The sequence below is a fragment of the Homalodisca vitripennis genome, chromosome 1 (genome assembly GCF_021130785.1).
Source record: "Homalodisca vitripennis isolate AUS2020 chromosome 1, UT_GWSS_2.1, whole genome shotgun sequence".
Taxonomy (NCBI): Eukaryota; Metazoa; Arthropoda; class Insecta; order Hemiptera; family Cicadellidae; genus Homalodisca; species Homalodisca vitripennis.
In genome coordinates this window covers 102387779-102413475 of record NC_060207.1, presented here as the reverse complement: position 1 = coordinate 102413475, position 25697 = coordinate 102387779, and the positions used below count along the sequence as shown (strand labels likewise).

The following is a 25697-nucleotide window of genomic DNA, read 5'->3' as shown; positions in this document are numbered from 1 at the left end:
TAAATATGATTTACATTAGTACCTAACTAAATATAATACAATGTAATTTTAATGATTGTAAAAACTATTGTGAATTGTATAAAATTCAGAAAAGGAGTACAACGGCATTTCAGTCAGATAGCTTTTAAGTTTATTTTAAAATAATTTATTATTTTCTATTAATTTTATATTGCTTGGCAGCAAATTAAAAAATTTAGCTCCTATGTATATTGGTTTTTTACAGAAAAAGTGTAAGTTATGTTGAGCTACTGCCATATTATTTCTATTTCTTGTATTATAATTATGGGTCTCACCACTCTTGCCCAAGCTATGAGTACGGTTCATCACTGACATTATAGTTTCATATATATATGCACTGTAAACCGTCATGATACCCAGCCAGGTCATTGCTGGCTAAACCAACCCAGGCCCCTGTACTATCCAGCAGCCTGGGAAATGCAAGGAAAACCCAGTTTTTAAGCTGTACCCTCTGTCCAACAAGGACATCCAACATCACGGAGATTGAAAAACACAGAGCTACGCCCGCAAGTCAACCGGAATGATTTGTTGTGGAAAACCGGGCTGTTGCGATTAATCAGAATATGGAATTTGAAAAGGATACGTGTAAAACAGACAAGTGCACTCCACCCTTCTCGTCTCTTACGACAAGCAGGAATACTGCGGTCTATTATACTAACCTGGAGCCGCACGGGGGTATCTTCAAGTATTAACGATATATCAATTTCAATAACATTCAATATTAAGCACAATAACGTTGTGAAGTTAATAAAATTTATGTTTCAAACAAATAAAAAAAGAACAAAATGAATCAACATCATCATACTACATTTTGTAACTAGTTAAGAAATTAATAATATAACAATTACTCATTGAAACTCCCCATTGACGTATAGGAAGTAGCTGTGTTTTTTTTATTACAGGCACAATTTTATGAAAGTGTCTTTTAACATTTTACAACACTGAAATATCTGCATAGTTCAGTTTATTCTGGCCGAGGCCAAATTTATTATACTCTTTCTCTTTTAAGTAACTTTACTTTGTATACATTTTAAATTATTTACATATTAATCCTTCATGTGAGAACCAGGCCTATACATGTATGCCATTTTTTCGTTTCCTCTGGTTCAATGCTCAGAATCACCATATCACTAAAACGTGTGTGGGTGATTAATCCTTCTTAATCAGTTTATATCAAATTTAGTTTAGAAAAACATCTCTGTGCTGTTGCTGTTGTATTATTTCACAGAAGTAACATTAATAAATGCATGAAGATCATTAAAAGACACATTAACATCTGGGACAGACAATAATTTTCATTTTGTCTTTTGTAAGAACTTACAATTTTATCAAGTTGAAGGTTTAATATACGTGATTTCAAGAACTCTTGTGGAAAACTGGACATAAAACAGAGAAAATTAAGAAAATACTAAAATAGTTTATTCGAATGTTGCCAGCTATTCAAATAATATAATATAAACAAATTTCATATAATATATTTAAGTAGTTTAGATAAGAATGCATAACCAGTTTTCTCATTACCACAGAATTATTTGATCTAAGTTTTTGAGGACCACGTTTCCCCTTAAAAAGTAGTGACCTCCCAAGTTGGTAAAATACATACATATTCCTCTGTGGGTTCTCATAAACATTTCACTGGCCATGATTCAAAATTTTATTTACAGGTCAAACATATTCAAAAATTTATAAGCGTGTCAAATTGATAAGGTGTATGTATTGTCCAGTTAAAAGTAAAAGTTTTGTACACTGAAGAACAGAACTTATTACTACTTAAATTTTAATATCTATTTGCAACTTGTATATTAGCATAGAGTATAAAATAATTCAGTAACATTCAATCATTTACATGCAAAGATTAAAGGAGTGTTGCTGGATTTAGAAAGTCTACAATGAGGAATGTGTACATCACTCCTTGTGACCAATCCGTGACCCTTTTCAGTTCTTTTACAATATATCAGGTTTAGATAAATGAACAATGAAAATACATTGTATTTAATTATTGAAACAAAGGTTTACAGTGGGCTTTGATATCAGTACCTGCATTCACACAAACAACCTTCTTCTGAATGAACACGTAAATACTAAATTGGCGTGTGGAGAATTACCTTACACAAGAAGACCATAAGCCACAATTGAGTGAAAAATGTTTAAATAAGCTGACCTTAGACTCCAGACATTTCCAGGGATAACCTCTAGAGCACAGGTGCTCTTGCTGAGGCAATTACACAGTTCTTCACAGTGAACTCTAATGAAATATTCTGTCGAGAGTTACTACAAGAAATGTTGCTACTTAATTAAATTTATGATGTTATCAATAAATTTCCTTTTAGCTTCTCTCATAGACCTATATAACGCTTTGGTATTTCTGTTTGCATCTTCAGTGTCATTATTATTGAAAGATTATAAACTATCGTATAGTTTTGTTGGCTTAGATTTTCATTTTACTAAGACTCGTTCATTGTACTGAAGAGAGTCACATTTTCTGCAGAAATGTCACATTCATTGCACGAGAAATAAGAGTCAAAGTAACATCCCTTATTGTAGATCTGCTAAATCCAGTATCAGTCCTTTAATCTTTGAATGAAAATTAATGAATACTGTTAGTTTTTTATTTTTAAAATTGTTGTTATTGCTTTGTTGATTTTGTGAGAAATTAGGAACAGTAAACACGCATGAGAATGTCAGTAAAGGTTGTAAAATTATGGTTAGTGTGTCAATATTGTTTTCCAATTTGACCTTAATAATAGATTTCTAAAACCCATATATTACATTTATTAATTTGAACATACATGTTGGCGACATTTAAGGGCAGAGTGGAGGGGAATGATGTTCTACAGTGAATTGAAAGTTTTCATTTCTTGCATTAATTACATCAGATCTTAATTATATCACTTTCAAAGTATGACAAGCCGTGTGAAATAATTATATTATCTATATTTTATTGTTCATAGTATGGGTATTTATTGTATGGATGAATCAATATTTGTTATAAAGATTTTTTAAACTATGCAATACTTTTGTTGTTACTAAGAAAATCCAGATTAAAATTCCCACATATGATAGACTTTTATTTGACCTACTTAAGACAACAAATAATTTTGTACAATTTTGAAGTACTCAACATGTTAGATATTCTATTTAGTATAACTAAAAGTGTATTGAATTTATATAGCTCAATAAAAATTTACAATCCATTGTCAGATGAGAGTTGTTTATGGTACTGTCCATATCAGTGAAGAAGTTCGCTTGTGATTGTCCAGTGCGAGCTCATTGAACAAGCAACTGCTGATGTCAATGAACTTTCATAAGTTTCTTTCATAAGTTTTCTCATAGGCAGAATCGGAGGTGGAAATAATCTAAGTCAGCAAAGGACACAGTGAAGTAGAGTTTGATGCTCATATCAAATTGAAGTTGTAATAGAAGATGAGGCAACAACCGTAGACAGCATGTAGTAAGGATCCTAATAGATATCCAGATTTTTGTGGCCTTGTGTGGTTCTGCTTGGAGCAGGCTGTTTGCCAGAGAGTGATGAAGTTGATTTGTGCTTGAAGCAGAGATCTTTCTAAGTTGAAGTTCATTTTTTGTACTTTTTCTTGTATATATAGCGTCAACTGTAGCTATTCCAAGCAGTACCTTTCCCCTCTTGTTAAAGTGGATTCAATAACGAGTAAATTTTTTTCTGTTGAGGAGTAGATTTATTTCATCACATAAATGTTTAGCTTGCCTTTGTATTCCCTGATCATCTTTCAGATGGTCTGTTCCATAGTATATACCACCATTTACACATGATATAGTATCTGTATAATACCTTATTTATTATGAAATTTGTTCCTAACTCGAAGGAAATTAATTCTTTCAGCACTCTACAAGTGTCAGCTGCCCAGGTTCTCCATAATGCATGTTATTGGTTCAGCCCAATATTACAAAGAACATAATGTATTCAAGTTGGAATGTATCTAAGTGTTAAAATAAAGAAACAGAACTGAAATACATGCAATATATTTAAAAGATACTGCAGAATACATAACAATAATAACAATTAATTGGTACCTTAATTTTAATTCAAACTAATCATCTTGTCTCAGTTATTTATAATAGTTTAACATTGAAAATAAGCAATCATGAACACAAAATCAAAGTTTTTAAATACAGTATGGCCAGTATTTTGAGTACTATGCTCTGACAATCGCTTTCCCTAGGTTTTCTCCTTTCAGAATGCTGATTAACGCCTCTGGCAGCTTCTCAAAGCCTCCATATACTGTCTCCTTGTAGTGCAGTTTGCCCTGTAAAAACATTCAGACCTCACTTTTATGGTACCAGCAGTTTTAACTGTGTTAGAAACCAAATTCTGGCTAAAACAAGAATAAAACATTTTAATGCTTAATCAAAAGAAACTAGAAATAAAAAATGTATTGAAATATTTATTATATAAGCACAAGTTTTTCATCTAAAATAATTCATATTTTATTTCCAAACGGTTTCCAACATGAGAGAGAAAGAATCATCTTTATTCCATAAAATATACAATACATTAAATGTATATGAATAGCGTCAATACTAATACTAAGTTACAAATATGTCATGATCAATTTAGTTCATTTATCTAACGATAGCTTACTAAAATCAACCTTTTACATTAATCATATCTATTTGATTTTAATCATGTATGTTTATTTGCAGAATGTATCTCCAATAAAACTACTTGAAATATTATAAATATTACAAATGTTGCTTAATTATAATGTATGTTACTCGTATTTTGTACTGTACAGAATTAAAAACTAATTTCTTTAGTACAATGCACTCTACTGAACTTGGAAGAACTGTAAGTTAAACTAAGAAACATGCTCTACACTTGACTTAGGAAAGTCCCATTTCTAAACAATACAAAAGACTCTGTGGATATATTTTTAAAAGTTTTTATTTTTCAAACTAACTACAACTCTCAATAACTAACAAGTAAACATTCTACTTACTAAGCCTATTATAGAAATAAAATAAACAAGATTAAATTTTTTCTGTTAAAAATTTGTATATTGTGAGTAACATGTAAAAAAATAAATTGCATACTTAAAACATAATTTTATTTTTAAAATGTGTAGGGTTAATTTATTAATAGATATTTCCCAAAAAAGAAATTTGACTTTATTTTATTTTACATTAAAATATACGGTTATTTTTATTGCCATTACACCACTTTCATAAGTAAACAGTGGTTTTTTTAAACACAATGTAAATGTTTAGATTGTGACTTAAATGTTCCCATACTGAATGAACTTTTATTGATAACTCCAAATGACATATTTTATGTGTACTCCTTATGACCCCAAAATTAGTAGAGTTTTCCTTATACCATGAGGAACATTTATGTACAGCAATACAGATGAACAGGCAGTTGAACATCTATCCCTCAACCTTTTGACTAAAAAATCAATAGGTTCTACCTTGGACCAAGCAGGGTGTATACCAAGTTACAAGTTTATAGGATCTTTATTACACAGACAGACAGTCATACGAATTGACAAAAACACGATTTTAGAAAGCCCTGTCAGATCCTTAATAAGGATACAAAACAGGTTAAAAATATTGAGTTGACTAGGAATACTTGTTTGTACCTCTACAAGCCACTTGGTGAGCACTTTAAATGACTCGTCAGCTCGCTTGGCAAACCTGCGACCTGTGATTCCCTCTATCTTGAGCTCCTTGGCGATGATAGGAAGCTGGATGGGTGTTACTGTAAGGGAAACAGGAGATTAATAATATGTAATCCTTATTATTAGCTAGTTTATTTGTCACCATTATTACAAACAGTATAAATTCTCACTGTAATGGCAACTAAGTTAATAAATAATTAATACATTAACTTTTTCCACATAATTTTTCAATATGTTAACTTTCTCCACATAATTTTTCAACTATTACTCATACTTCTATCAATACCAATCATAAAACTCTCTTCTCATAAGCAATTTGGGAAAAGATTGTTGTATATAATTTAAAATGTTATTAATCACAATATACATCCGTCAATTTTTTAGTCACTAAGAAAGTTCACTGTATACTTTTCTTTCTATTAAACATTCTTGAGCCTGGGTTGTTTTCATAGACACTTTACATACAGTGTTAATTTTGATTGTGCTATAGTATTATTAATTATAATATATACTCAAAGTTTGTTCTAAATAAAACAATGTTATAAAACAAAAACACAAAATATCTAATTATTTTGCATTTTATTACTGTGTTTAGAAGTATTTAGAAAGATTTTGACATAATTTTATTTTCAAAGCAAACATTTATACTCATAGAATACATGCTATCTCAAATTGTTATTTTAAATTTACACCCTATAAAACACAAAACTAAATCTAAGAAGGAAGACATTGTTACATTAAGACACTTAAATGCGGGATATAAACAAATGAGTTTAAAATAGATGGTGTTGATGAATTGACAATGTGGTACACATTATATAACCTATATTATACATATACATATATATGTATTATTTTTGTCCCAACTTTATGGTGTTTTCTATTCACTGCCAATTAGAGATCTGCCCTAGTGAAGAAATTTACTTTTTGTGTACAATTATTGTTATTGAAAATAAGAATAAATATTTGTGATATTGTCAATTAGGTTAATCTTAATACTACCTTAAACTGTACCTTGGTAAATTATTATGTATCCTATGTACGTATTTACAGTATTTATTTCTAATTAATTAATTTTTGTGCAAGTTAGTCTTAGAACTGTGGGCACATTATTGTAATTTTATTATATTAATAAAAGAAACATTTAATTTAATTTCATACCCTTGGAGGGAAGATTGCCGTCTTCGTTGTAAATAGCAATAGCACCGCAACAGGCGACACGACCGTGCATGTTCATCTGGGCAATAACAGCAGAACTTGTTTCCCCTCCTACCTGTACAGAATCTGACATGACTTGTTACTCAGAGTTCAGGTGCAGAATGAATAATTCAGCGCAGTATTTATAAGTATACCTCTAATATATATCAGTTCTCACATTATCAAAGTAACAGTCCACTCCCTCTGGCACCGCCTCTTGCAGAGCCTCTGCCACATTAGAGGTCTTGTAGTTGATGGCAGCGTCGAACCCCAGTTCGTCTTGGATCCAAGCCATCTTCTCCTCAGACCCTACGATACCCACCACCTTGCACCCTGTCATCAGTCAGGAAAACATATCCTTTAAAATCATCAAATCTGATCATGTTTTCATTATGATAAAAGCTTCTTTAACTATGTATTTGCTAACAGTGAGATTAAGGTTCCAAACGCTAAGCATCTAATGAAGTCTGGTTTATTTCAAACAATTTTAAGCTGATCCAGAACTTTCACACCTATCTTAGTAACCATTCTATCAAATTCCGTGTGTTTTATGGTTTTCATATTCGTTGTTAAAGATCAATTGTGCTCCCCTACTTATCATACTGGAGGAAACCTCAGTCAAATAGAGAAATTGGGATAAATCATGTGTTTGTTGTAAACACAATATATAAATAGTAAAATATGGATGAGAAGCAGAAATTACTTTTCTTTAGTATGACAATGGATGCCAATGTCTTTTATTTAAAATAAAATTAATATTAATTTTTATTAACAGCTAGCAATTACCCTCGACTTCACACACAATGTTCAAACTTAAAGGGCAGAGCGTTCTTAGTAAAAGTATTTATGATGTAACATGATCGAGTCCTATAATATTTTCAAACAGTAATAGGCATATATCAGGTACATCTTGTTTCAGTGTCCATGGTTAAGAGATTCAAAAGTTAAATAAGATTTTGACTAATTCTTATTTTTTAGGTTTTGCACCTGTAGGAGCATGTATTTCTTAATGCAAAATCAGTTATATTTCCAACACTCCAGTTGAGTTTGGCTACCCTGATGCTTCGATAAAAAATATATACATATAAAATTTTCAGAAACCTATTTCAGTAAAAAAGCGTCAACTTCAGGTTGTTCAGTTCCGGTTTAATGTATTTATGGTGCCACAGTTGAGTTTGCCTTGTTGCCATGATCAAGAAAATATATACATATGTTAGTTTTCAAGACCTACTTCAGCCAAAAATTGTCTTACTACCGGCCCACTGTAATAAATCTAGCATCTTAGATATTTTAAATACCATAGTTGAGTTTGTATTTTTGTCCAAGATGAAGAAAATTTATATCTGAGAACTAAAAATCTAATGTAATGAACAGTGTAAATTCTGGCCCGTTTAAGTTCACTTCCGCTTTAATTTATTTATAGTTCTGCACTTGAGTTTATATTATATGTCACGACAAAGAGAATATATACATATACAGGTCTGAGAATCTATCTCAGATTTAAAACCGTCCACTTCCAGGTGCTAATATGGATGAAACCCTCTACGATATTTGAGGTTCTAATATGAATTTTGTTTTCTTTACCCCTAACAAAAAAACATATATGCCCGTAAGCTTCAAAAGTTTTGCGTGATAGAAGTCATATTGTTTTTAGAATTGTGCTCTGGGATCCTTTGTTTTTCTTTAAGCCACAGTAAATATCCCATATTAAAACTTAGGGAAGCACATCGGTTTGAAGTACGTTAAATTCAAACATTCATTACTTTGTACTGTGAGCAAAGCACAGTGGGTTTTATATCAGCGTTACAATAATATTTCCCATTAATTACATGGTTTAACAGGTTTAACTGGTTTATCTGCAATAAAAATAAAATAGTAACTTTGTATTTGCAATCTCTGAATTAAACTACTTATTAAACACTATTTAGTATTTTCTAATAATATAATACAGATAAATAATTCTATCTCTTTGCACAAACTTCAGGTAAAAGTTTTAATACATCTTTAGTGTCAGTTAAATTTAGACACTAAAAATTTATTAAAACTTTGTTTCTTGACACTATGTTTCTTTCATATCATCATTACTTTTCCGAAATTCTAATATATTCCAGAAACCTTTTCCGCATTTTCTCTTCGTAAAAACCATCCTCGGATTTTAATAAATATTTTAAATAAAAATTTGGTGAATTGGTTCAATATTAACCATTCTCTATATTAACGCTTATCAACATGGTTAGCAATTCATTTTTATTTACAAAGTAAAAATATGAGACAAAGACACTTTTACTGACATAGGTAAAAAGAAAAGCCTTAAGGTAAAAATATATCCAACAATTTTCGATTAAATATTAAAAACAATTTTGCCATATATTGAATACTAAATTAATCATTACAATACAAAGTGTAACTTGTAGTGTTAACTAACTGTACCTTTGATCTTTGCGATTTGTCCAACAATGCTGCCAATTGCACCCCCTGCACCACTCACTACTACCACCTCGCCAGTCTCAGGTTTGCATACCTCCAGCAGCCCACAGTATGCAAGGTTACTGTAAAATGTCTCAAATGTTAAATAAATGTTGACTCATTGCATCCTTGATCTATGTAATTTGAACCAAAATGCTGCCAATCGTACTCCCTGCCCCACTCACAACTATCTCCTCCCCAGTCACAGGTGTGCACACCTTCAGCAGCCCACAGTAAAATGTCTCAAATGTTAATATTAATGTTGACTCATTGCATCCTTAATCTATTGATTAGACCAAAAATGCTGCCAATCGCACCCCCTACTGGTGTCTCACCACCACCTCCTCCCCAGTCTCAGATGTGCACACCTTCAGTAGCCCACAGTAAAATGTCTCAAATGTTAAATAAATGTTGACTCATTGTATCGGTGATCTATATAATTTGACCCAAAAGGCTGCCAATCGCACCACTCATTACTACCACCTTGCCAGTTTCAGGTTTTAAAACACGTATTGTTATGTGTAAGATTTCACAGAGAAATCTTACACATAATAATCTAAGGAGATTATAGAACCGACTGGCTATGGAAACTTGAGACTCTGTCATTAATTCAAATGAGGTAGACGAAGCATACTTCTACTTTGGCGCATCTCTCCAGTTTGCACTTAACTGGACATGCCCTAAGGTGAGATCTCATGCTAACAAAAAAAAGAGAAAAATGATTACTTATACCAGAGAAATGCCATTCCTTAAAGAAGCATTCCTGAAAACTCAAGGTAAATTTTTCCTAACTGGAAATGAAGATGACAAACAGGCTGTCACCGAACTCAAGAAACCATATGACCAAAAACAGATAATAAATCCAAAGCTATCTAGAACATTATAAAAAACAAGAGGCAAAGGCAGATAGGCCCTGAAACTATTAAAACAGAAATACATTATTACGGAGAGTTGTTGACAGATACAGGAAGAATAACTAATTGTTTTAACGAGTATTTTGTAAACATAGCCGAAGAAATGCTTAAAATAAGTAACATAAACAATGATTCAGCCCCAGCTACTCCACATGTCCCAGCGGTACTAAGAGAAACTCTAACGACTATGGAACCAACTACAGTTGATAGAATGTACAAAATTTTAAGGTCTGTAAGGAGCTCATCTTCTTCTGGAGTAAATGAAATATCAACAAAGATCCTTAAATGTTGTTCTTATGGACAAATAACACCCCTTGTAAAAATCACACATCTGTCCATTCAGAAAGACAACTTCCTATCCAAATTAAAAATAGCCAAAATCTATCTGAAATTTAAATAAGGTCACCCTCAAAACAAAGCCTTTTGCCTTGAATATGAACTCAAATTGACTAAACTTCAAAATGTTGGTATCCGACAAACAGCACTCAATTGGTTTGAAAGCTATCTCAAAGGACGAAAGCAAATAGTGGAACTAAAGGAAACAACCAAGGGACTCACATAATGAGTGCAATCTCATCCCCTACCAGCAGGAAGAGGAGTTCTACAACTTCAGTCCTTGGACCAGTTTTGTTTATTTTATTTATAAATGACTTTCCAGAACATTTGAGAGAATATTGTCAAATGATTATGTACGCAGACGACACAGTTCTGCTTGCAGCAAATAAAAATAATGAACAACTGGAAATTAACATAGCTTTCAACATGGCTCAAGAATATACAAACAACCTTGTTCTCAATGAGAAAAAACAAAACAAATGACTCTTGGCAGTAAAAAGGCGCTGTAACTGAACTGCCCAACATCCAAGTAGCTGATGAAGTTAAACATCTTGAAATAATAGTTGATGAGAATATGTGCTGGAAATACCATATAGATGCCTCTGCGTGAAGCTTAACTCAGCGTTGTTTGCATTAAAGAGAACCAAGACAACTAGTAATCATGAAGCCACAAGAATAGCATATTACACGTTATTCGAAAGCCACCTGCGTTATGGAGTAGCAGTCTGAGGTGCTTCTTCAGGTGGTAATCTCCACAGAGTTTTGGTGATGCAGAAAAAAAATAAGGTTAATGGCTGGAATAGGACCTAGAGAGAGCTGCAGAAACATTTTTAAAATCTGGAAAATATTGACAATAACATCCATTTACATCCTAGAAACCATACTTTAATGTATAACTAAGGATCCTCCAAAACAAAGAGATCTACACTGCCATTATACTAGACAAGCAGGGGATTGCACTCTACCAGTCCATAGAACAACATTTTTCAAGAAAAAAACCACCATATGCTTGAATGAAACTGTTTAACAAGCTACCAGATCATCTGAAAGACAATCAAGGATCTATAAAGAGAACCCTATGGTGTTGATGCAAAACCACGCACATTACACACTCGATGAGTTCTTTTCATGAAATGATAAATCTTAAATAGACCTCTTATTTAATAATAGAATCCACTTATAAAAACTGTTTGACTCTGTAACACGTATTGAAGATATTGTTAATAGAGCATATATTGCCTAAGAACATGAAAACAAAGGTTGGACATACAAACAAATGTTATCTAGCCACTGAGAAAATAAATTTCTGTACAACCTATAATTTACATTACTTATGTCTTTTTAATTTATTTCAAAAGCAGTATTTATATTAAGTAGTAAAACACACATTTTATTCATTAACACATTTACTGTGACTAAGTACGGTACTCTATATTTTAGCATAATATTTCATAAACTGTTGTGTTGTTTGTTGTGTGTGTTTTATTTGTTTTGTTATTTCTGTTGAAAAGTTTTAATAACTTTGTACCATGTGAAATTAGGTATTTGTGTCCTCAAAACTACTGTGGCTAAAAATGTTTGTAGTTGTTCCCAAAATAGCCTTTCAACATAACAGTGAGTTATCATACATAACCTTTGAATATTTTTCCACATTGAGGTTTTTATGTTCCTCTCCATACATCTTCAAAACTCCTTCCAAAACTAGTCTTGTCTACGAAGGTAGATGTCTTTATAAGTCTTCTCTTTAAATTATATAAAAAAGGATAATTTTATAATCTTGTGCGCTTTAAGAAGGTTGTACTTAAACTAATTATATGAACAATGTTAATAATGTTTAATGCCTCCTTCACTCCATAATGTTGTAAGAAAGCAATAGCATTGTCACAAACCCGGGCATGCCGAGGACACCGAGACTGAGGCTGGCTGGGAAGTGGTTGAGATCACTCAGCAGCTGAGGACTGCGACGGTCGAAGCAACTGTGAGTCACACCAGGGTTACAAACTGTGTATAGCTGCCAGCCAAAGTCACCAAACAGCAGAGAACCCACAGGGAACTTGTCATGGGCACTCTCCACAATCCTGCACAACATTACTTTGTACTGCTGTAGCATATCTATAGGCCAAGTATTTGAGACAATTAGATGTGAACTCAGCAAATTGACTCACTTCATGTTAATGAGTGGAATATAAAAATGTACAATGACAATATCTAACAGTTTAACGAAAATACGAGTAAATTCAACTAAAACAAAAATTTAATTTCAAAGACAGTGGTATTTTGAGACTGGAATAAAATGTTCAGAATAATTATAATTACAAAATATTTATAAATAATTATAACCATTTTAGTTTATTTTCAATATGAAAACTCAAGTTATATGACTAAGATATTTATAAATTTCTCAATCATTTATATTAGCCATAGGTTAATATTAAAATGACCCGAAATAATCTACAAATGTGTCAGAAACTTAAGTTAAATATATTTTTAAATAATCTTTCCGGTTCAATCAAAAGAAGTAGATATATTTGGTGACAACTGAATTATTAATTTGTTCTCTTGGGGTTTACTCAATATCTCGAAAATTGTTCAAGATATATTAATTGTATATATAACAAAATGTTTTGGAAATGTTATAGGCATTCCAGAACACTTTTTTGTTTTTTGGCCTATGTTCATGAATAGTGGAGATGTGATTTTTTAAAGATGTGATATTGAAACGAAATGACTTTACCAAGCTAGCCAACTTACTCAAGATATTTGTAAGATCAGTTTTTGTACCAAGTTTGAACTTGTTTGAGCATTCCTATTGCTAGTTCTTGATTATAGAAAAATTCTTATGAGATTTATATGTAGTGAAAATCTCAATAACCGTCTGAGATTAAAAAATAAAATGCTAATCAAAATGTTTTTGAAATGCTATAAGCATTCCAGAGCACTTTTTTGTTTTTTCCTCTAAGTTCATAAATAACGGAATTATGAATTTTTAAAGTTAAAACAACCACCATTAAAATGATGTGGCGTACCAAGCTGGCCAATGAATTTGTCCAAGATATTTATAATACTAATTTTTGTTGCATTCACACAACATTTCTTATCATGATATTATGATATATGGTGAGTTATAACTTACTTTGCCACCTGAGTACCAATCATAGTCTGTCCTTCTGTCATCCAATTGCTATGGGCCCTGGAATATTTTAGCTACATTACTATTTTCATACAAAGCTCTCAGTATAGACTTATAACTTTAACTATAGCTGTATTACATGTTCTTTTATGAAAGCCAGATAATTCTATTTTATGTTTGTTTAAACATCTCAAGGTAGAATATAATTAGATGTAGTTAAAGAAGGTTGATAGGTTTGTTCATGTTAACATATTAAACACACTATTTAATCCAACATAATAGTTTCACTGGTTTCTAACAATCTAAATATAGCCATTATACCTATAAAACAATTTATTCTATTAGTGATAACACTTCACTATCTCATGTTATTAATACTAGTAGCACTGGGGCCTCGTCCCAGGGTTGGTATATAAATAAGTAAAACAGTATGTATTTCATCAAAATAGCTGTTGTCTATACATTTCAAACTGATTACTGTTTCAGAAATGGATAAGATTCTCTAAAAGCTGCATGGGAAGTGATCTCAAAATTTGGCTTCATTCAAAAAGTATGATGTAGGAAAGAATTTTTTACAATACTTATAGAGAAAGTGAAAAGAATCGCACCAGTTCGCTTATAGTTTTTTTGCTCAAACAGCTGTTTAGATAAAGCGGCCAGTGCAAGGACAGATGTGACATATGTCCATGATGGAACAAGGTCAGGCGATGAACAGTTAACTTCGGAAAGCGATGGCAGAATAGTTATCATTCATCGATAAGTACCATGATATACTCGTAGAAGTAGGAGTACGCCACACTACATGTAACTTATAAGCTTTGGTGAAGTCTATAGCTTATTTCATTCACAAACTTTCATGTGGACGAACAGTGAGACAAGTAATCGAACAGAAAAGAAATTTCTAAAGCCCCAAGACAGTGCTACTTGACAGACAGTCACAGTTATACACTACTACTTAAGCTTTAATCCTGTGAAGGCAATAACAAGTTTGGCCATAGTGCGAATACAGATGGATGGACCAGCCTTTGAACATTTCACCTTAATCAATGGGGTTTTTCCTTAGTACCAGTTGGCAAATACCTAGGACCTTTTTATCAGGAGTTATCGCATAGGTGGATTTCAAACGAACAGACAACAACATGATTTTACGAAGGTTCTGATGGGTTTTTAATAATTTAATCCTTTGACAAGGGTATAATTCTACTTATAACTTTGGCACTAGTAAAATTGAACATTTTATGATAGTTTTATCATGATTAATATCTTTGTTAAAGTATTCAAAAGTAAGTTTCTATTCCTTCTTTCCAACAACCCTAAGACTGAACCATACTGATGAGGTATGGCAACCGAGCTCGCAATTGTAAGCTCAACCTGGATAGCAGTGATTACTAGTAGAACTCTTATATTTACCAATTCGATTATAACCCTATTCCTTTATTCCCTTTCATTATAAACATGTTTTTGACTACAGCTTTTGATATAAATTTAGACATAAATTTTAATCTGCCATTAATCACCTTGTTGGTTGTGTTAAGCCTGGTAAATTCCTTAGGGCTAGAAACCGAATTTCAGAACAGACTGTCATTGATTAGCTGAGTGTAAGCAAAGGCTATTATTCAGGGAGGAGAACCGGAAATTATACCACAAATTAAACCGAAAACTAAATAAGTTACAGACTACTATTTAAGCATTAATCCTGTGAAGGCAATAACAAGTTTGGCCATGATGCGAATCCTACCATGTGGTTTTGTTAAGCGTTGTGAAGTCTAACAGTCTGCAGGATATCTCGAGAACGTATTGTTGAGATTTTAACAATTTTGTTACTGTACCACGTATAATGGGCTTGCAAAAGTCTTCTTTCTGTTTTTCCATACAGTATGTGTTTTGCAGAAAATCTACTTGTATATAATGAAATACTGCAAGAAGCCTCATTTCTATATAGACAAAATCGAGTTTAATAAGGATTCATGTATCTCCAAGGGATAAAACTGATCAGCAAAACATATGGAGCTGGCAAAATTTCTCTTTTATGTATTTGTTTTTCTCCCTGTCTGTCTACAGGATATGTTAACAACTTGTAAAGTGTGGAATGCAATTTTTTGTACTATTGTCTGCCTGTCCGCAGGGCATCAGAAGAATGAAATGAGCTTTAGACTTGAAATTTTGCATGCAACTTTTAGCGAAGCCTATTACATGACAGGCGGTGCGGCATACTTCTATCTTGTTTGTTCATAGCCACGTGTTAATAAAACCTACAACATGATATCTGAGAATTAAATGATCTATAGACATAACATTTTGTATGCAACTTCAGTGAATACCATCAATTTGGGTCAGGGGATGTCAATTTGGAGGAGGGGCGCCAAAATAAGATCTTTAATACGTTAACTTTGTATCTCTGGCCACCTCTGAAGTTTTGGCTTCAGACAGACAAACAGACTTCAACTCTATCACATGATACTAGCCAGACAACTAATAACTTACCTCATATAAGGATCCACACTAAAGTATAGGGCTTCACATAAGACTTCTGAAAGGTACAGAATTTTATATGAGAAACATATAAATATTGTAAAATATAATAATACAGTTACTACACATAGCCAGGAGAAACAATGTGATTTTTGTGACAATATACCTATTATGGTTATTTAAAATCGTCTTTGATCATTGGGAAAAAAATATTAGAATTATGTTTTATTACACTTTGCTCATATTCAGGATCTACCTAAATAGTATTCTACTGTCAAATATTTTAAGATAAGTGTGAATGTATCCTACTGATGCTTGAAACAAATGAAGTTGTTTTAACTCATCCTCTGGTGTTGTGCCTCTCCTCAAGCTGATTACGGTCACTTACATAGTGAAGAGCTCTTCGTAACAAGTTACTAGCCATAAGGCACTCATGTTACAGACATCAAAGGTAAGGAATTTCTAAATGCAGTTGAAATATACTTTATTACAAGGTAGCACTAATCTTTCTTTTGCATTGTCAGCAGTGTAGGTGGTAAAGTGGTAAATACTAAGAGAGAAAAATAAAAAATTAAAGAATGTCTTAATTCACCAGATGAAGTTAGGACAAGAAGCCCTCTCTGACACAACCTGGGGACCAACGACTTCCGAACTACTACCTTGCTGGGAAGGCAGAGTGCACCCAGCACTAAAAAATAATCAAAGGAATCATTGGAATAGTGCTTGTACCCACAATACTGACTCATTTTAATTCAACAATCTTCACATCAACATCTTGGCTGGACTATCTGAAACTGCAAAACTCCCTAAGCTCTAGAAGTAATTTTGTTTAAACACTGTCTCGAAGAATCCTACTGGTAATTCCCCTATGCAGCCAAGATGTGAATTCTGAACATATGAGGAACTTAGCGCTCTCAGGTAATCATATTTCGTGCCAAATGGTTGTGACGACCACAGATATAAAAAATGTTATTCTTATAATTCTTTTAAGATAGAGCTGATCTCAAAGACTGGTTGTCATGATACCATTAGAAAGCGGTAGGAGGAAACAGGTGAAGCAGTGGCACAGTAAATTATACAGTGAGGTAAAGTTGTCATTTATAGTTATGTGGCAAGATGGAGACCATATTTAATATAAACACACATGTATTAATGGTCTTTGATATAAGGAACCTCTGATGACAGCCGGACATGGCAGAGTCTGCACGATATTTAGCTCTATCGTGTTTCTGCGTTTGTGCTAATTCTCCATGTTTATAATAAGGTTGAATGAATGTTACCTTTTCTGAAGGTCCGTGACTTGTGGTAACATCTACTGTCAATGTGCCAATATCAAATGTTTTGTGTTCTGTTATGTATTTATTTATTCATTGTGTTTTGTGCTGTTTTCATGAATTTTAAACTATGATGACTCCAAATGAACAATCCTCGCTTATAATACTTATTCATACCAGAAAATGACTTACTAGAAGTCAAAACTATAGTAGCGTTGACTACTGTTTGAATTGTTTGACAAGGGTATTTGCTATTGTTAATAGTCAATTCACAGCTCAGAGCTACAATAATATAAAAAATAATATTATTTCCTCTTTTAAATTACCAATGTTATATTTTTCTATGAATGAATGAATGAGCGAACGTTTATTGTCATATAACATCTTACAAGATCCAGCTATGCTGGTAAGACAGATGACATAGTCAGAAATAGAACAATAATAAATATCGTCTACTACATAATATAACCTAATATTATATGATATTAAAAATTAAACACCAATTTACCGTTAAAAAGCTCACTGTTGAAAAATGAGTTGTATACATGATTTGTTTACTGCATTAACATCGGACATGTTCAAAGAGTGACCAGCACATGACGAATAAATCGCAGCTGGATTAAGTTCTTCTCACCTATGTGATAAAAGAGCAGTTCCTCTCCAGACAACCCTGACCCTGTCCTTGATGTATCATACAGTTTAGATGTACAAATATGAAATATTATATGTATTTAACTTTTGAATTAAGACCTTTATTATTTTGTCTCCTATATTTAAAAACTTTGGAAATATAAAATCTCAAATGATTCATTGATTTACATACAATAGCACATGTATAAAGTTGTCCTAAACACATATGAGGAGAGCAATTAGAGCAACCAACACAACAACCAGGACACGAAAATGCAACTCCCTATAAATTACATACAGGGAATGTACTTTAAACTATTTTAGAAACAATGTGTGACATTTTGGTTGTAACTAGGTGGTAAAATGGTTTAACTATATATTAGTTGTTTGGGTAAAATAAAAAGTAGAGTAGAAACGGGAAAGAAATGTTTGAAATGAGCACTCCCAGGCTAAAAGTATTCTGTCATTTACTTACATTTTTTATATTTCAAGAGTTTGGTACATACTTCTTTTGTATTTTTACCTTGTTTTGGACGTGAAATGCAACACAGTAGTTGTATTTGTTTATGTCTTTTGTTTATATTTTATGTTATTTTATGCAAAGTTTCATAAATATTACAACTTAAGTGTTCTATAAATGGGGTCACTAATTACTTTCGTTAGGGATCCTTTTAAAAATAACATTACCGTCACGGTCCGGAAGGAAAATACACCCTATGGGCTTAACAATTGAAATAATAAACTGTACTATTTAAATATATATAGATACAATATCAATAAATAAATTTAAAAATGCACCATTTTATTAAATAATAAACAAATAATGCTCTGGAATTAATTTTTAATCAAGTTTATCTTAGAAAATGCTGCTTCACAAACATATGATGTGTTTAAAAATACCTGCTAAGAAAGAAATGGTAGTTACATTTTCTTTATCGCTAAGAAAACGTAGGTGCTAGTTGATGTCTGATCAATATTGAAAAGAAATGTCTTCAAGTTTTCTAAAATGGCGAAGAATCGGTGAAAAACACAGCCTTTGTTTAGCCATCTCTCATTATTATTGAACAACAGATCGTCATATTGAGCGTCCACTTCATCAAGAAATATTTACAATCACAATGTTTCAGTGTTGATTTTGCACAAAGAAAGTTTATTATTTTCATTATTTCATGCATTATTTTCTCAAGGATTGGATTTGGTTTTTAGCAAAGCACAGATTGACAAATGATACAGTGGTAGCAAATAAAATGTTCACTACATTTTTCATTGGTTCTCAATATGTGAACTAGTCCTTTTTAACTAAATTCTAACTCATATTTAACGAAATAATCCATCACCACTTCGATCACGTCTTCTCCCCGGGTTCTTTCTATTAACGGCAAAATAACTACGAACTCGTAATAGCTCCTCAACATCAGTTTCTCTCATTTTACCCAAGAAATGTACAAATATAACCAATTGTGCTTCATCAGTAATGTCACTTGATTTATTCATAGCTAAGGCATAATAGTCAGAATTATTTAACTGCCCTTTCATATCACAATGATTTTCTTCTACCAAAATGAGTGTGTTTCTCGAATGAGTAGTGGCAGATATAGGATTCCGTTGAATAGTTTCAACAACATCTTTTCTGTTATAAAAAAAAAATAATTGCCTACCTCGAGCATGCATTCCTCAACTAGGACAACATCATTGAATGGTTTCATATGCTTAGCAAGAGTCCAAGAAGTATGAATCAATCACTGAACGACTCATGATTTGAGTCGAAGATACATAGCTTGTCAATAAACTCGCAATTTTAGATTTAAGCAGGTTAGTGCCAAGTGGAAAATTGTCGGCAAATGATTTGGGTTTGGTCTCATAATGTTGTTTTATATTCCAGCTTTTAACTGACACAACTGTTTATTGATAAAACACGATTTGACAGCATGAAAAAATACCAACGCACCACCAATTACCCACCGCAATGACTTGTGCTCCATGCCGATCCGTTAGCAAATCATCGACGGTGGGAAAGACAAAGCACTGAAAAATCAAATAACGAATTTAAATTACATACTGTATGTAAAATATTTTGGATTGGTAACACAAGGGCCACACACAATATGTTGGCGGTCCGGATTCGGATCGCAGGCCACCATTTGGTGACCCACGTTCTATAAGATTAGAAGTCATGTCTATCTAATTTATTTGAATATAGCTGTTAGAAATCAATTTAAATTTATTTAGAAAATATGTCGAACAAACAAAATTTTATATTGGGTAGATTTAAGAGTTTTAGAAGTATTACATAAATAAATATTCATATTTAATAATTTATATTGTTGTAATTCAAATAAACAATTTGAATATTTGTTCAAATAAAGATTGAAGCAAAACTGTTTTTGTAATTTAAACCAATTTCCCGTTTTTGGTGTGGTGTCAGTTGTACTAACAACAAATTGTACAGATTTTTGTGTTCTCATTGAAGTGATAAAAGGGCAATAAAAAGCAAAGATATTCAGTGGCAAAAGACAATTTTTAAGAATTATAACACAACAGTTTGGAGTAATATAAAGATCACAGGCTATTAATTACACTGCACTACTAATTAATGTTAAAAGGTACATTACAATTTATATTTAATAATCTTATTCCTAAAATAAAATTGATGATATCTTGTTAAATTAGAAATATTAATGTTATAAAAACAGTTATGTATTACCATTAGACTTTAGTCATGTTTTAATTAAATCTGGATATAGAATAGTACTGGGATATGAACATAACATTGTATACAAGGAGTGCGTGCATCAAGTCTCTGGATGGTTAGATGTTTTCAAACGATTTAAGATAGAGCTACAAAACTTGGTACACACTTACTGGACAAAGAAATCTAATTTAACACATATCCAGTGACCTGCTGCTTCCTCAGGAGTATGGCCCACAAAGAGTGAGAAGAAAATTTTTAGTGGTATCGTAGGTTGTTGTGTACATCAAATTTAAGTTTTTTATTAGTAGAGTAAAATGTTGCAAACCTGATCTCAAAGGGACAACCAAGCCGTAAATGGAAACCGTTCGAAGATGGCTTGAGTTTACAATAATTATTAGGTAAACGTAACCAAGGTTTGATTAATTTATTCACAGGCAAAACTAAAGCAATTGGTGATTGCTGAATCCCATTACAGTGGCACAATCTAGGGACGAAATGACAATAATTCAAACATCAATAGTTTATTATTTACATTGCTCTACTGAAAATCCAATATTTTGGTATTTCTTTTTTTAAGGAATGTAGTTTTCTCTAAAGATTACCCTTGTATATGAATAATTCTTAATTAAGATTTCCTAAATATGAAATAAACATTTAAAAAACAGATACCATCTCCTCTGAATAATGTGCTTTAGATTATTAAATTCTTAAGTTTATTTACACTTTATAAAGCACCAATAGTCATCGCATTTATATGATAAAAAGCATCAATAGTCATCGCATTTATATGATAATAACTTGAAAGTACGTACCATTTGACTGAAGTGAAGGAACATCCTCTGTGATCAACTCAAAGTCTGTCAATTTTGGCAAACCTTCGAAGGCATTTACATAAATATATCGCTTGTTCTGAGGCATTTCTGTAAATCACCATTAAGGTGAGAAATGTAATCAATTAACATTAATCTTTACTCATTAACCCTAAATCTGACAAATAATGATCCTTTTAATAAAGCATCAACCCAGTGGCTAAAACACTTGTTATTAGTAATTTTAAATAATTTTTTCTGTATCTTTCTTCTTGGGCCTAGTCATTTATTAACAATCCAATAAAAAGTGTCAGACATGTATAAGTAAAAAACTATGAAAATCCGAGTTTTGTTGGTTTTAGCCCATAAATAATGATTTTGCTTGTTAAATAGAAACACATTTTTTGGAGTATGAAATAAAAATAATCATGTAACAAATTGTGATGGCAAAGAGTTGTAACCTTAAATTATTGGTTAAACGCAATTTCAGATATGAGAATTGTCTAGTAGAACAATATAAGTACAATAATAATGTATGATTTTGTTATAATACATTGGTAAAAATAAGTTGGACCAGCTTGATTATAAAAGAATAAATAGTATTAATTTTAAGAACCATGTAGTGGAAATATTTAGTTGATTTTCTTGATACAGAAATTATAATAATAGTGCACTTTAATAGGAGCATATTTAATTTTGTTTTTAATCTTATATAATAAAGGTAAACTCTTATATAATAATCACAATTATATGGTTTACAGTGGCGCCTTGGAGATTATATCCGGGGAGGGATGCTGTTACATTGGGTAGTTTAGGAGATGTAAAATACAAAAATAGTGGCTTGGGAATCTTCCCTAGGAAAATTAATGAGTTTTAAGACTTCATAAACGTGTTCTAAGTTAAAAAAATACTACTGGGTGCAATTTTAATATTAATTGTCTCTTAGAATTTCGGGGAGGGGGGTTCTTGAACCCTCTGAACACCTCCCCCTTAAATGCCCTCATTATGGCTTAAACTCATCCTTCCAATGTTCTACAACAGCTGACTTTGAGAACTCTTCAAAATCATTTATAAAACACATACATAAAAAGTCCTGAAACTATTTTATGGTTCTCCTTGAATGCTTTGACTAAACACAATTTTAAAGAAAACCAAATCTACACATCAATGAATAGAAATTTAGAGAGAGGACAATCATTGAAGTACTTCAGTGCATATCTATTTAACTGAATAGTTCTGAAAACACAAAAGAGCAAAATGAGAGAGATCTCAAGGGTTATAAATACTTTTTGCACCCTATCTTGTATCTCTTTACCTGAATGCTTTTAGAGTTACAATATAAACATTATCATCATCTTATAAGTCCATGCAATTTTAATAAATTGGTATGAACGTATTAAGAAGTAAAGTTTACCCAAGGAGAGTTATTGAGCTCTTCTTGGACAAAGGGTATAATAACTTAACAAACTCAATACTGCTGCCTATAGATTTTTTTAAAAGAGAAAAGTTATGGATTCAGTCTTAATGGGATTGCATTAACCCGCAGCTAAACCGTTTGCATTAAACTAGTAAAGGTAATACAATACTCTTCACAAAATACTCTTATAATTTTAGATTGTTACGTTTAAATTGGAACTGAAGAGAGTTGTATCATCTGCATACAATACTGTATTACAAGGAACATTGAAAGAAAAATCATTGGCTGCATAAATAAACTAAAAAGGCCCCAGAACAGAACCTTGCAGAACTCCAGAACGCATTTTCTTAAAATTTACCTGTTTTCTTCTTTAACAACTATTTATTTCCTAAAATAAAAAAAAAAAAACAATAATATGGCAACAAGTTTTTTATTTCTTTTACTATAACTGTAGAGGATTCTTAAAAATTCTAACTGTAGAGTTGACAATAGACAACAATAGTGTAATATAGTGTATTATCTCCTTTGTAATGATATTGGAAACCCCTTGGAAGCATTGAAAAATTCTTTAAAATGTCAGATTCAGTTATGTTTGTGGAAAAGAGAATGTTATTTGGAACATGGCAGTTTAATATATAATTATCTAAGAACTTAATAGCAGGTTCAAAACTATTTTGCACTGAATTAGTATTTACAGGAGTTATGTATTAATAAAATATTAATTAAGTTCATAAGGACTGATAATTGGTTCATCTAAGCTATAAACCTAATAAATTGTTTCTTTTTTAATTACACTCTAAGCCTCTTTACACTTATTAGCATTCATAATATATTCAACAGTGGCTATATTTTCCTTCATTAATTTTATTTTTTATACGTTCTTTTTGTATCCATATACATTTTTTCTTTCTAACTTCGCTTTCTGTATTTTTATTTAGTTTCATTCAATCACACTAAAATGTAACTAAATTTCTCAATTTTTCTTCTGAAATATAAACTACTTTAACTCAAGCTTGTTTCCAAATTTTATTTAGATATTCTTTAAAACATAGCATTCTTCTAAAAAACACTTGTCAGTATATGAAAAAATAAGTAAAAGCATCGCCATCACTTAAAAACAAAGGCAGTAGCCCGCAGTCTGCCTGATTCAGCTTACATTTAAAGTTTTCAATAGTACCAGGAGAACAATGTCTCATTTTTTATTTTTTAATATTACTATGCAATTTTTTTTACACAAAAGGTAGGGACGGCCTAATGGCATGTGTGCCAATCAGCCAAAAGGAACAAATCTGACACATCAAGGCTATTTTCTTGGTATTTTTGGGGAAAGGTTAAAACTTGGTAAATGCTGAAAAAATATATATAATTTACTTTCAAGGGACACCTTTAGATGCAGGTGCTTTAATACATCTGATACTTTATTAAAGATCAAAGTCAGAGATTGGATAAATAGTTTAAAGAATTGATTAACTCACCTTTAACAAGGTGTAGTAAGTTTAAAACACCTGAATAACATCACATTTTATTACATGTTTTTGTGAAGGTACATACAAAATACATTTATTTTGGATTTAATAAAAGATTTTCTTCTGAAATTACAGTAATGAATAAGTTCTTTTACATATACCTAGTATTATGTAGATGAACACTGTGTGGTTATAGAAACCCTTCATGGCCACACATTTTCTATTTTCAGAATAATTTTCAAAAGTTAAAATTGCCCAAAACTGCAATAAATGCCTGATTGGATCAATATTAGAAAAATCATTATTTACTAAATACACTAATTTAACACCAAAATCCTGCCTTTTAGTTGGAATAAAAATAAATACACATATTATTAATGACAATGAATAAAAACAAGAAAAACCCAATCAATATTTTTGTAATTGTATTTCGATGTAACCTGAAGTATTACACAATTCTAGTAGGTTTTAAATAATTAATTTTACACTTACCAACTTTTCAAGAGCAGCTCCTTATAATTAGTTTGGTTAACTAGATAACACTATCTATTGCTTGTGACAACAAATGGGTTTCACCCACTTCAATGTGTCACCTTTATTTAAGAATTGTCTGATATCACACAATCTTAATATCTTAAAATAACTGCAGGCAGACAAGGCCTACAACTTCAGCCATTATTGATCAAAAGTTAGTGATTTAATGCACAGAGTTTTCTAAGAAACACTAAAAGCTGTTGAAACAAACTTAGTTATTCCTTCATTTTCACACTTCAAACAAGCTATTCTGATCTGTTTGTACACATTGCAAATATCTTTTGATTTGTTTTACAATGAACCGTGTTTACAGTAGTTCATTAACTTGTTCTTACAAAAAGGTTCAGGATCTGTCATTTGGAATATTTTATAAATACTACTTAATGTAATAACATTTGAAACGTATACAGAGTATTCCATTATATAAGGAGTCTCAAATCGACTGAGAGATCATAATATTTTAGAATAGTAAATATTAGTTTTCTTCACAACATTTTTATTTTTCACAAAATCAACCTACTGAGAATGTTGTGTGTTGATAAAGGTCTTTCTTTATAAGAAGGACACTTTAGTGAAAAAAACTTAATTATCTATTTCCATTATAATATGGTGGGCAAAAAACTGTGAAATGTAAATATACTGTATATTTATATACTAGCTGTTTGTTACCTGCAGCTTAGCACACAAT

At 31.6% G+C, this 25697-nt stretch overlaps 1 protein-coding gene across 1 annotated transcript; it reads right to left on the bottom strand.

Annotated features, from left to right (window-relative positions):
- Positions 1–4041: 4041 nt before the first annotated feature.
- Positions 4042–25100, bottom strand: LOC124368043 (prostaglandin reductase 1-like). The gene is made up of 10 exons (XM_046825319.1): positions 24968–25100; positions 21596–21703; positions 16200–16245; positions 13719–13775; positions 12475–12663; positions 9300–9418; positions 7048–7202; positions 6834–6945; positions 5634–5752; positions 4042–4301 (listed from the first exon to the last, which is right to left on the bottom strand). Exons 2-10 carry the CDS (start codon positions 21699–21701, stop codon positions 4191–4193), a joined length of 1014 nt encoding a protein of 337 aa, XP_046681275.1. The 5' UTR covers positions 21702–21703; positions 24968–25100; the 3' UTR covers positions 4042–4190.
- Between the last annotated feature and the right edge of the window lie 597 nt (positions 25101–25697).